Source organism: Geotrypetes seraphini, chromosome 4 (genome assembly GCF_902459505.1).
Source record: "Geotrypetes seraphini chromosome 4, aGeoSer1.1, whole genome shotgun sequence".
Classification (NCBI taxonomy): domain Eukaryota; kingdom Metazoa; phylum Chordata; class Amphibia; order Gymnophiona; family Dermophiidae; genus Geotrypetes; species Geotrypetes seraphini.
Genome location: NC_047087.1, coordinates 76875672 through 76889228, shown reverse-complemented (window position 1 = coordinate 76889228; position 13557 = coordinate 76875672). Strand labels below are relative to the sequence as shown.

At 39.0% G+C, this 13557-nt stretch overlaps 1 protein-coding gene across 5 annotated transcripts in view; it reads left to right on the top strand.

Moving 5' to 3' along the window:
* CADM2 (cell adhesion molecule 2) overlaps positions 1-13557 on the top strand; it is a 1574179-nt gene that overhangs the window by 1312838 nt on the left and 247784 nt on the right. For all 5 annotated transcript variants that reach the window (XM_033943857.1, XM_033943858.1, XM_033943855.1 and 2 more), the window contains one exon: positions 4198-4368. In XM_033943857.1, coding sequence (XP_033799748.1) covers positions 4198-4368 — 171 coding nt within the window. The remainder of the gene's footprint in view (positions 1-4197; positions 4369-13557) is intronic.

Here is a 13557-nt window from a genome sequence, read left to right as displayed (position 1 = left end):
TAGAGCTGGTGACAGGAATACACAAAACTTACAATATTCTGTAACCTCATGTATAAGAGGAGTCCCCAACTATGTTCGATCCCTGTGAGTGCCTCCTTGAAAATACACACTATGGGGCTCATAATCGAAAGAGAAAAACGTCCAAAAACCAGCCTAAGTCGGCACTTGGATGAACATTTCTCAAAAACATCCAAGCGCAGAAAATAAAAATGGGTTTTGGACGTATTTCTAAACAACCTATGCCTTTCATAGTGCCGCTCAACGTCCAAAGCTAAACGGGGCGGTTTGGGAGGCGTGTCAAGGGCGGGAGTTGGGTGGGATGTGGGCTGGCTTAGACTTAGTCGTACAGCATGTAAAACTGAAAGTTCTACAACAGAGCTTAGACGGAACTTGGACGTTGTGACTTAGACCATGTAAAACATGGTCTAAGTCACAAAAACCTACCTAAACTCACCAGATAAGCACTTCAAACACATAACACAGACCCCCACACAGTACCCCAGTGATCACCAACCCCCCACCCCCATAAAAATTTTATTCACAACTTTAAATTTCAACATCCAGACCATCATCACCTGGCTGCCTGGCATAGGAAAGCCTAGTTGTCCAGCCCAGAGGTAGATTTAGTCGTCTTGGGTGTGGGTTAGGGACCCATAGAGAAGAGGACCCATGCCCTAAGCCCCTGTAATCACTGCATTGATACTTAAACATGTGCACTCCCCTATACACCCCCAAAACCCTTTTGTACTGGCATATAAGTGGCTCCTGCAGACATAAAAGCTATTGGAGTGGTAGATAAGTGGGTCTAGGGGATTCTGGAGGTGGTTTGGGGGGCTTACCATGACCTATAAGGGAGCTGTAGGGAGGAGAAGCCATGGCACCCTTTTTGTGAAGTTCACAGCAGTGCCCTGTAAGGTACCCCACTATTTAGGTGGCATGTCTGGGTGTTCAATCCATAACTTTGCAGACCCCTCCCACGTCCAACAGGGCTTGTTCTAGGCGTTTTGGACTTGGACGGAAAGTTGGACGGAAATGTGGTATAAAGATGGACGATTTAGTGGCTTGGACAATCAGATCTGCAGGACGTATAATTAGACGATTTGCGAAAGTAAAAAAAAGTTGGACGTCTCTTTCGAAAATGTGTCTCAGGCTCTTTTTAACTTTGGACGACTTGCGAGATGGACGTAAAAAGACAGACGTCCCTTTCGATTATTCCCCTCCACTTATGTTAAGTGGGTATTTGCAGAATAGCATTTAGGCGCCATACTAGCTTGTACATGAATTAAGTGTGCATATACATGTGTAAATGCTAGTATTCTAATTGTTTATGCATGTAATTTGTGAGCATGTAGGTTATAGAATGGTCTTTCATGTAATTTTCAAGAAAACAATAGTTTACCATTGTAAAACAAATCTAAATTAGACTGTTCTCAAATCAAACGGAGACTACACCACATAAGTTTATGAAACTTTACTATTCAGGGGTCCTTTTACTAAGGTGTACTAGCCATTTTAGCGTGTCCTAAATGCTAACGTGCCCATTATATTCTATGGACGCGTTAGCATTTACCATGCACTAAATCGGCTAGCGCGCCTTATTGAAAGGACCCTTTAGTTTTTAGGTCAACTGATAGATTTTTGTAAGCCCTTTCTTCAAGCTGCGTTAAACACACTTAAAGCAGGAAAAGTGGCCTAATGTAGGATGCGCTACAGCATTTTGCTTTACTTTTGCTATTTGTAGACACTGAGGTGTGGTATTTATTATTTTTTATTTGCATTTTGGAGGTGTATGTCATGGGCATAGAAGCACTTGTCTGCTATTGCACCGATATTACTGGTGTACTAACTGCTTAGCGTATCTATAGCACAAGAGCCTTTAGCGCCTCTTAAATAGGAGACAATAAGGGACTGATTCTATAAACAACACCACTCCATGAGGTGGTTATTCAACCACATGGTGTCATTTATAGAATCTTGCCTAGCAACATCTAAGTGGACTTAGATGTCACTAGGCATCCTAGAGATAGATGCCAGTATATTAAGCCAGCTATAGACTCTGGACTCCCTGGTGGGCAGCGGGTGGATGGCAGAAGACAGAGGGCTCTTCATCGCTGGAGTTAATTTGGTGTTGCCCGGACTGTGGAGCCACCCTGGCTGACACGGAAGGCTTCCCTCTGTCTTTCAGGTCAGCCAGGGTGGCCCCATAATCCAGGCAACACCAAGCTAGTTCCAGTGATGAAAAGCCCTCCGTCTTCTGTCACCCTCCCACTGCCTATCAGGGAGTCCGGAGGCCCAGCACTGGCGCTAGCTTAACTGGCGCAGAGTCTTTAAGACTATTTGCTCATGAGACCCTCTTGTTCCCGCCCCTCTGTGTCAAAGTGGGTAGAGCTGACAGGACCTTCCTGAGCTAATGGACGTGAAGGCTCTTTGGTGGAGGGGCATGCCACTGGAGGAAGGGGGATGGAGATCCGTGCTGCATACCCCCCACAAGCAGCTCACGTACCCCTAGGTGTAAATGTACCTTGAGTTGAGAAACACTGATTTAGAATATTGTGTACAATTATGGAGACTGCACCTTCAAAAAGATATAAGTAGGATGGAATTGGTCCAGAGGAAGGCTACTAAAATGGTCAGTGGTCTATGTCACAAGGCGTACGGGGACAGACTTAAAAATCTCACTATGTATAATTTATAGGAAAAGCGGGAAAGACGAGATATGATAGAGACATTTCTATGTTTTTAGCAAAAAGACGCCTAGATGATTAGTTAAAACATACAAATGGATTTTGCTTGTATGAGATAATATTTTAGACATTATTAAAAATGTGATTTGCATAATGCTAAAAATGTGATATGCATAATGCTAAGAATAGATATTGTCATTACTATACAATTTTTTAAGTTAGCTTTAAGGAAATAAAATGGATTTGCTGAGCACTGAATATCCTCCCCCAATATGCTATTTCTTTATCTGAAGCCATCTTCTTTATTTATAAGTTTCTCATATTTATGATACAGAGCTGCTGCACGACTCATATTCTGTGAGAGCCGCTATTCTCACATTACCCCTCTCCTCAAGTCACTTCATTGGCTCCCCGTCCATCTCCGAATACAGTTTAAAGTCCTCTTGCTGACTTACAAGTGCATTCGCTCTGAAGATCCCCCCGCCCCATATCTCTTCACTTATCTCCCCCTATGCTCCTCCCCGTGATCTCCATTCGTCGGGCAAGCCCCTCTTATCTGTACCCTTCTCTTCCATTGCCAACTCCATACTCTGTCCCTTCTTTCTTGCAGCACCGTATGCCTGGAACAGGTTGCCTCCCTCCCTAGCAACATTCAAATCCAAGCTAAAAGCCCACTTTTTAAAATCTGTTTTCACCTCCTAACTCCCACTCACGGCTGTCAGATATCTATACCTACTGTATCATTTCCTCTGCTAATGGGGGCAAGGGTCATCTTCAAGTTTGCCTGCCTTTGCTTCAAAACCATAACTGGTTCACCCCTGATCTACCTGTCAAACCATTTTGTATTTACAGGCACCTTCCGCACACGTAATACCTATCTGTTTGCCTTCCCCTCCCTGAAGGGCTGTATCTACAAGAGATTTCTTGATAGAACACTGTCATTCCAAGCTGGCAAATGGAATAAATGTCTAACCACCCTCATTTCAAATACCAAGCCTTCAGGAAATCCATCAAAACCTATCTCTGACAAATTTCTATGACTCCCCCCTGCCTTATTGTACTGCTGATATACTTACTTACCTATTTCCAGTCTTACCCAACCATTCTCGACTCTCTAATGTAATCGATCTACTCTACCAATGTAATTGACAATACTCTCTGTAACTTCGCTGTCTATGTACAGTTTCTTCCTCTGTAAACCACTCTGAACTGCTTCTGGTATTGCGGTATACAAAAATAAAGTTATTATTATAATCTCCCCAACCCCAAAATGTCCTGTCTAAATTAGATTGTAAGCTCGTCTGAGCAGGGACCGTCTATTGTATGTTAAAATGTACAGCACTGCGTATGTTTTTCAGCACTTTAGAAATAATAAATAGTAGTAGAGCTCTAGAGAGTTTGTCTGATATAATAAACTTTTCTTATGAGTAACCATTCAGTATACATATACAGTATATCCAGTTGCCAAAATTGATAAAATTTGTTAACTATAGTTGCTTCATTTTATTTGCAGATGTGACGTATGCAAAAGAAGATGATCCTAATGGGAAGACGTTCACAGTCAGTAGCACGCTGAATTTCCGAGGAGACCGTAGAGATGATGGTGCGGTTTTCAGTTGCAGAGTAGATCACGAATCCCTAAACTCCACACCTCAGATTGCCACACAGGTTCTAGAAATTCTTTGTAAGTAACATAAAAAAGTTATATATTTTTAATTTATTTTAAGCATGTATATCTATGGTATTTAACTACTCCACCCCCACCCCCTTTACAAAACTGCAGTGCAGTTTTTAGCACCAACCACCGGTGGTAACAGCTCCAACGCTCATAGGAATTGTATGAGTGTCAGAGCTGTTTCCGCAGTGTCTGGTGCTATAAACTGCACTACAGTTTTGTGAAGGGGGGTATGTTTCTTTATTAAAATTTGTTATACAGCTTTCTAAGTGGTTTACAAACATTAAAACAAATTAATTCAGATGAGAAGAACTTCATAAAAATAAAGTACAGTCCTGATATCATTCATATAAGACAATCAAAATTTTAAAAAAACACAAATTCTGCTCTGTCTCTCAGGGGACATCCAATGCATATTGATCGCAGCAAACTAGTAAATGTGACCATTTGGGGGAATTTTCTCACTGAAGGATTGTTGAAAGAAATAAGATTTAATTAGCAACTTAAAAGCTTTCAAGTTGGGTTCCAATCTCAGATAATTGGGAAGCTGATTCCACAAACTGGGGGGCTAGGTAAAAGATTTTAGTTCTGGTGGATTCCCATTTTACTCTGTTTACAGATGGTATCACTAATCTGTTATCCTGCATGAGAAGGAACATAGGGGATGATTAAATTGCTCAAATAGCTAGTGTTCTTGAGAAGGTAATACTTTATGTGTGAGTGATAATATTTTAAACTGTATCCTCTATGAATTGGGGAGCTAGTGATAGTGTAGAAAAAGCAGTGTAACGTGATCAAATTTCTTTTTATATTTCAATAACTGTAATGCAGTGTTTTGCGATGTCTGTAAGTGCCTAAGGTTAGCTTTAGAAATAGCAGCATATATGACATTACAGTAATCAATTTTGGATGTGAAAAGAGCAGTCCTTATCAATGCAGGCAAAACGAATTAACATAGGGCCCAGTACAGCAGATTTTTGGTGGGTTTTGGTGGGCTCACACTTTCTACCATAAATGTGGTGGATAGTATGGGATATGGGCCTGGATCCCCATCTCTATGTTTCACTACTCCACTGCAGTCACTTGCATGCTGATCTACTAGGATGTCCCGTAATATCATAGTCACCAGGTACCATAGAGACAGCATTGTGCTAGTTACTGTAAAAAAGTAACTAGTTACCGTTACTTGTTACATGGGATAAAAATTAACTAGTTACTGATTTCAGTTACTCTACACTAAATGTAAATACTTTACTGGTTACTAAAAAAAAACAACAACTAGGTAGTTAATAGTTACTTTGTTTATTAATTATAACTATATGAACTAAATGAACATTACAACGAGTACTTTATTTTCAAATAAGTTCCTTATTGGCTCTGAGCATTAAAAGCATTTCAAAATGCTGGTCGGTTAAACTGTTCCTGCGTGGTGTAAGAATCTGTCCACTGGTGCACTTGATGGAAAGCCCGTATTCTTCAGAATAAACATTTCTTTCTCAATTCACCAAATCCCATTTCCATTGACAATGCCACTATAAACTGGCACACAGCAGTTAAAACCCTCTACTAAAGTCTAGCCACAGTCAAAGAGATCAAATACCTTGCCCACAAACCTCCCTCCCCCTGGTTCACCGATCATCTAAGAACCAAAAAAAGGGAGTTAAGAAGAGCCGAGAGAAAATGGTGCAGATGAAATGGAAATAACTTTATGAAATATACAAACTGGCCATTCTCAAAGCAAAACAGGCATTCTATTCTCAACAACTACTAAACTTCCCCAATAGATCACAAAACCTATTTACACTGACTGAGAGGTTTTTCACATCATCCGAAGGAAACAATCAACGCCTGAATACCAACCTCGACAGTGAAACTCCTTCACAGACAAACAAAATACACTCCAACCTCGACTCCACCACACAACAAACACCACAACTTTACGACCCCGGATTCAGAATACATACAACAATAACTGAGACTCTAAACTGCTTTGACACCATCTCACATGAAGATCTCTACAAAAGTGTAAGCACAATCTGGACCTCCAATTCCATCCTGGACCCTTACCCATCACATCTCTTAATGTCAGTCAAAAACTCCTTTATAAACTCAATTCTCCACTCATCAATGCTTATATACAAACAGGACTAGTGCCTGAAAGCTAGAAATCAGCAATTATCAGGCCTATCCTAAAAAAAAAAATCCCTTGACAAACATACCCATTAACTTCAGGCCTGTCTCCAACCTACCCTTCGTATTTAAGATACTGGGAAAAACAACACTTACTCAGCTGCAAGCATTCATTGACAAACAAGAGGCCCTTTCTGCATGCCAATTTGGATTTGGGAAATACCACAACACTGAAACGGTCCTACTGGATATCATAGACGACTGTTGGCAACTAAGCTAACTTAGACTACTTGGACAAAAGAAATAATGTCCTGCTTGTTCTGCTCAACACCATCAACCATTTCCCCTTCTTTACTCATCTTGCACAAATAGATATCTATGACACTGGTTCCAATCCTTTTTAAACCAAAGATCACAAATGGTATTACTTGGCACCAAACTTTTGAAACCAAAGTAAATCAAATACGGAGTACCACAAGGGGCTCTACTATCCCCACTACTCTTCAATCTGTACATTAGGCCAGTCCTAGACATACCCAAAAAACAAAACTTGTGAAGATGAATTAACACGACATGGGCGATATGTGAAAAACAATCATATAACAAAAACCACCCACTAATCAAATTAACTGCACAATTTTCTCCACAATGTACAAAAGTGCTCAGGACCAGTAGTATGGTAGAAAGATCACCAGCGGGGTTACTACCCATAGGCTGTGCCTTTCACATTCAATCACAGCACTTTTTATGGTGATAATTGTATTGTGCAGAATATAAGGGGGGCATAACTAATATGGCCCCATAATTAATATATATATTAGATACACTTTTAGTTAGAGCTGTGAAAGACACTAATATTATAGCTGAATAATAGACATCCTTCACACACAGCAAAGTATAAACAGCAGAATTCGCAGAGTACATAGTTTTCCTTCATAGAGCAAAATATTATGGTTTAATGTCTGAAACAAAATGCTGGAGCCATAACATAGCAGGCCCCTGCAAATAAGCTAAAAAATCATACTGATATATTTGTTGGGGGAGGCCATTTGACTATACCATGTGGTTACAGAAATATATTGTTTAGCCAATGAAAGAGTTTCTGGAAAACATATTTTTCTTCCAGTAGTTGTTTAGACGATTTAGAGAGAAAAACACATCTGTTTATAAGAACATAGTTTTCTTCCAGTTACATAGTTAGGGCAAATATTGATGAGCTGGTAATTATAGAAAATCATGTGATATTTTTTCTGTAAATGAGATATTTGCAATAGAGAGCAAGGGTCAGTGTGACCTCAGTCCACTTCCTTCTATGGCTGACAGAGGTGAGATAGTTAAGTCATTGTTGCTAAGGAACAAAGTAACCAATAGAATATTGCAATATATAAATGGATTGTAATTGGACGATGCACCAACTACGTATATTTAATAATGAATTAATTAATGATGTCAATAAAATGACCAGTCACCTGTTTTGGGTAAGTCTTTCTGATGTCCCATTATTTGGGGGATGCAGAAATGCTTCTCAAAGCTTTGACTATTACCTACACTTTTGTGTGGATTTCTTTCTCTGATCTTTCCAGAAATAGAATAAAGAACTGAGAAATATATGGAAGTTTAGGAGGCAGATAGATAGCCTGAGTAGACAGTTATTTCAACCAAACATTTTAAATCACTTGTGATATCAAAAACTGATCACAAAATTCCAAAACGATAATTTTACTCATCTCAGAGCAGGTGTCCAATTCCTCCAGGTTCTGACACATTTTGCCAGACCAGGTTTCCTCAGAGAACCCGCTGTATAAAAACTTAAATTCAGTGTGATCTAAAAACAAATTAAACAAAACAAAATCAGTAAAACAAACACCCTGAATAAAAATACATTTTCAAACAACTGCTGGAGACACTGGAGAGTACCATATGTCCTTCAAAACTCTACTTCTTCTCTGCAAAGGGTCTCCTCACATCCTGTTTATTTAACCACGTGAAATGGAAATTATATAACTACTAAACAACAGCTGATGATGATGTCAGTGCAGGAATGCCCACCATTCAACCTCACGGTTAAGATCGAGAGGTGCAATTGTTTGCCAAGTAAAAATTGTTCTTTCTTCCAGAGGTAAGTTTGCAAATCACCATCCCTTGGCAGGATGGGTTTTTCTAACACCACATATTCAAATTCTGCAGCATGTGACCATGATCCATCCAGTGTTGAGTGAGAGGAGCTTTAACCTCATTCCTTCTTATCTTGCTTAGGTGTTCCATAATCCTCACTTTGATAGCTCTGATAGTATGGCCAATGTAAAACCTGTTGCAGGGACATGAAATGAGGTAAACTACTTCTTTACTCTCACACGAAGTGTGAGAATGTAACTGATGAACCCGATACAACCTAAGATGAGTTAGTTTATCAGTAACAATAACATGATCACACACGCTATAGTGTCCACATTTATTGTGTCCATGGATGTCAATTCCTATAGATGACTCAGAAGACTGGCAATATGACTTACTCAAGAGCTCGTTTAAATTCTTAGATTGAGAAAAAGCAAACTTGGGAGCAGGCTCAAAAATGTTGTGATGTTGCAAAATATGCCTGTTGTCTTTGATAATGTGTTTGATCTGAAAAGCATTATATAAATATGGTAATACACAGACAATAGAGGACTCAGTGCTGCGTTCAGATGGTTGTGGCAAAAGTTCTCTGTGAGCATATAAAGCCCTCTTATATGCTTTTTTGATCACACCCCCTCCCCCAAACTGTGCAGTTCCTTCAGGTTTTTGCAGCCCAAATGCAAAATATCCACAGCAAGATATCCAAGTGCTAAGCATGTCCAAAGCTCATCCATAACACACTTCCAACATACCCCCTCGAACTCTGGATGTACAGCTGCTAAGAAGCCTAGCAAGACGTCCAGAAAATTGGTTTAGAAAATCAGTACTTGGACGTTTTGATAAGAAAAATGTCCAAATGCCAATTTGTGCCATTGTTTTGGACATCTTAGTGTTTTGAAAATGAGCCCCATAGTCACCAGGCAACTACTAGAAACACAAAATTTATTTATTTTTTCTATGCTGACTTCATGCACATTTCCAGTGACTTACCACGTGTTTGTTTATATACCATTCTTGAATTATGCATCACAAGTTTGCAAATTCTGAATTTATTTTCTTATTCTGAACTCTCTAACGGACTCACAGTCCTTCTGAGTTTGGCTTAGCACTGTAGGAGTGCAGTTCAAACTGAATGCTAGGTAGCTTATTAATAGGCATCTTCAATTTTCTCTGTCCAGAAAACCTATAAAAATGTGTTCAAGATGATAGTCATGAATTCATGTCAATGTATTCCTGTGAAGCTTATAAGTTACAGATGTCTCTTCCAATATTTCTGCTAATGTAGGGCTTTTTACATTTTGAGTGAGTCTAAATGTAGTCACTACTTTATAGAAGACTAGAGGGTGCCTAATTGAGGCCTGTCCATTGTTAGCTCATACTTCTTTAGGTACAAGCATAGCTTTTGGGTATCCGTAGGGTAGGTATAATGTTCATTAAAAAATTTCTTGCCCACATAACCTAAGCAGCTTACAAAATACAGTTATAATCATAAGATAACATGCATACAGTATATACATATAGACAAATAACAGAAGAGCCTCACTGGTCAGACCAATGGTCCATCAAGGCCAGTAGCCCATTCTCATGTTGGCCAACCCAGGTCACTAGTACCTGGCCAAAACCCTAAGAGTTTTATAGTGCAAATTATGTTCAGTCAAGTTTTAGAACTTTCTGATATAGAATGCTGGTAGCCTTGGCTAACAAAATCCATGGAGGGACATTTTTGTGATGCATCCAAGTCCAATTTGGACATATTGAAAAATGTGTCCAAACTTCAGATGCCAAAAATGTCCATTTTCATAACTGCTAGATGTCCATCTGTTTTGGGTTTTGTTTTTTTTTTTTTTTTTTTGGGGGGGAATCTACTATTTAGACATAATTCTAAAGATAGGCAATGCTAAGCATGATTCTATAATGGGTGCCTAAGTTTTAAAGAATCTGTGCCTATGTCAGCGCCTATATTTAGGTTGACTTTATAGAATCAGGGTCTAATTGTCCACTGCCTCAAATGTTAGATTGGTGGTGTATAAATATAAATCTAATCTAATCTAAAAACCCTAATAGGTGCCAGTGAAGGGGTTAGAAGGATGGGGGATTAAGGGGGGGGATTTCGGCAATGCTTTTTTAACATGAATGCTTTAAAAAGAAAACTACCTTAGCTGAAATTATATTTGAGATGAGAAAATGTGATTGAGCAACATCTTTGTCAATAAAACTTTACTGGTTTCCATGCCATACTCATATACTGTTTAAAGTTACCTATAGAATTTTCCATATTTTTGTTGGTCAAGCCTCTGTATATTTAAATGAACTAGTTGGAAAGCACAATTTGGTAGATTATCCCAATTTTCTGACTGCAGTTTACTATGGTTTCCATATTTATAGGGCATTAGTTCTAAAAGAACAAGGGATAGCTCCTTTTCTTTTCAGGCAGCTTCTATCTGGAATGCTTTACCTCTCTCTATTAAATCTCTACTTTCTCATGTCTTATTTTGAAAACATTTAAAAATATATATTTTCCAAAAATATCCGAAAAGCAAAGATTATTGAATACTGTTTTGTTGTGACCTTTTAAATCTGCACAGATAGTTTGTCTCAATGCTTAGTATCACTGGGTAACAGATTCAATATATGAAGGCCAGCAATTGAAAATTCCACAGCTCATTTACTGGACAATTTAGTTACCTTTAATGGACCTACTTTGAACAAGGTACATCCATTGAATTCAACACCTGTGACACACTTTTTCATGTCAAGGCCTATGTCAGATAGGGTAGTTCAAATCCCATTAAGGCTTTAAAAATTAGTGAACTAACCTTAAAATTTGATTCTGTGAATCACCCGCAACCAGTGCAAAAAGAACAGGAGAAATATGGGCCTATAGGCCACATCAAGAAATCAGCCAAGCTGCTGCATTTTGAGCATGGATCTAACTAGTCAGTAAACCAAGAAAAAATACAATAATAGTAATCAATACTGTTCAACACCAACAGTTCTACAAGCCAACATTTGTAACATATAGTTCAATCTCCTAGCCAGCTGTAGCTTATAGAAGGCAAGAACTAGTACAGATTTAATGTGGGCTTTCATAGAAACAATCTCAACAATAATCATAATCAAGAAAATCCACTATTTCCCCACTTCTGGATAACATAGTAGCTGAGGTATTCCAGTCAACATTTGGCACATTAAAGTTACCTAATAACAAAATGTTCCTTTTGTAACAATTATGTAAATTTCTTCGATTAAAGAGTATAGCTACTAAAATGCATTAAGCCCTAATGCGTGCTTGGTGCATGCAAACAGCTTACTTACCGCATTAAGCTTAAGGCCCAGATTCTATATATGGCACCATCATCATCGGCTGCCTTAATAACAGTTGCCAATCACATGTCAATCATGCAACAATGCAGTTTATAGAATGATGCCTTTGGAAAAGGTAGGCACCGAAATGTAGACCAGGGTTTTCAAGGCCTATATTTCCAGTGCCTATGGAAGTGCTTTATAGCAGTGGTTCCCAACCCTGTCCTGGAGGACCACCAGGCCAGTCGGGTTTTCTGGATAGCCCTAATGAATATGCATGGAGCAGATTTGCATGCCTGGCACCTCCATTATATGCAGATCTCTCTCATGAATATTCATTAGGGCTATCCTGAAAACCCAACTGGCCTGGTGGTCCTCTAGGACAGGGTTGGGAACCACTGCTTTATAGTACCTAAAGCCACTTCCAGCATTTGCCATGCCTACTGTGGAGTTAGACATTGTAACATTTAGACAACAACAAAAAAAAAAAAAAAAGAAAAACTACTCCACTTGATTTTCATCAAAAGACAAACATTAAAATAATGGAGTGGGCAAATAAATTCACATAATATTAAAAAAAAAGGTTCATCAACAAACTTCTCAAAACACTCTCCAAGACATCATAAAAAGATTTACATAAAAATCCAATGCGCTGGCTGAAAAATAGTCTTGTAATAATATTGGAAAGGTGGAAGACCTCAGACTCCTTTTCCCAGCTCACAATAGAGCAGCTTACACTGTTCAATTCAGTGGAATAGTCTGTCAATCATTGGTCTACCACCTCCCCCAAATATCAACTATATCAAAATTAATTAATTGAAAAATCATAAAAGGAACTTAGCTCCTGATGATTAATTGCTTATGATCGCTGATCTCTGGTCACTGATCCCAATGGGGCCCGTTTAGCCCTAAAGCTTCATCAGGAGATAAGACACATTATCCCCATGTAGCCTCAGAAGACACATTGTCCACATGTAGCCCTGTTCCACATCATAAGATTATGATATCTGCAGTGATCACTTGGCAACACTGAATAAAGCAAATTTCCTGCCAAATAGAAGCGCTGGCACACTGAGCCCTGCTGCTCCTGCTCTTGCTCGTAGATTGGATTAGAATTTTGAGCATCATATATAGAATTTAGTAGTATGTGCTTATTTTTTTGAATCTTATCATGAGCATCTGTACAGTTTTATGGCTGGCATAAGTATTTGTACCTAAACAGACATCATTATTTAAGAGGTGGTGCTGAAAAGTTCTTAGCCCAACCAACTTCCTAAATTCTGAGCATTATTTTGCCACTGTAGCTCAAAAAAGTATTATTTAATTTTGCAAAGTGCCAATTTGCAGAATCGTAATGCTATGTTTTGACATTGTTTCAGATCATTGATTGACCATGTCAATGAAGTGTGGAATTTTCAGTGTGGAATTCTGAGCAGTCATGAAGTTCCTATTCCTGCAGAAGATAACGCCAAAGGAAATCCATGAATGTATTATGCAAATATTGAGTGACAAATGCCCATCATACTTCACACTGAAGAAGTGGTGTGCAAACTTTCAGCATGGAGATTTTGAGACCGAAGATGCAGCAAGGTCTGTGAAGCCTCATATGGTGTCAGCTTCTGAAATTGTTGACCATGCCCATGGCCTGAT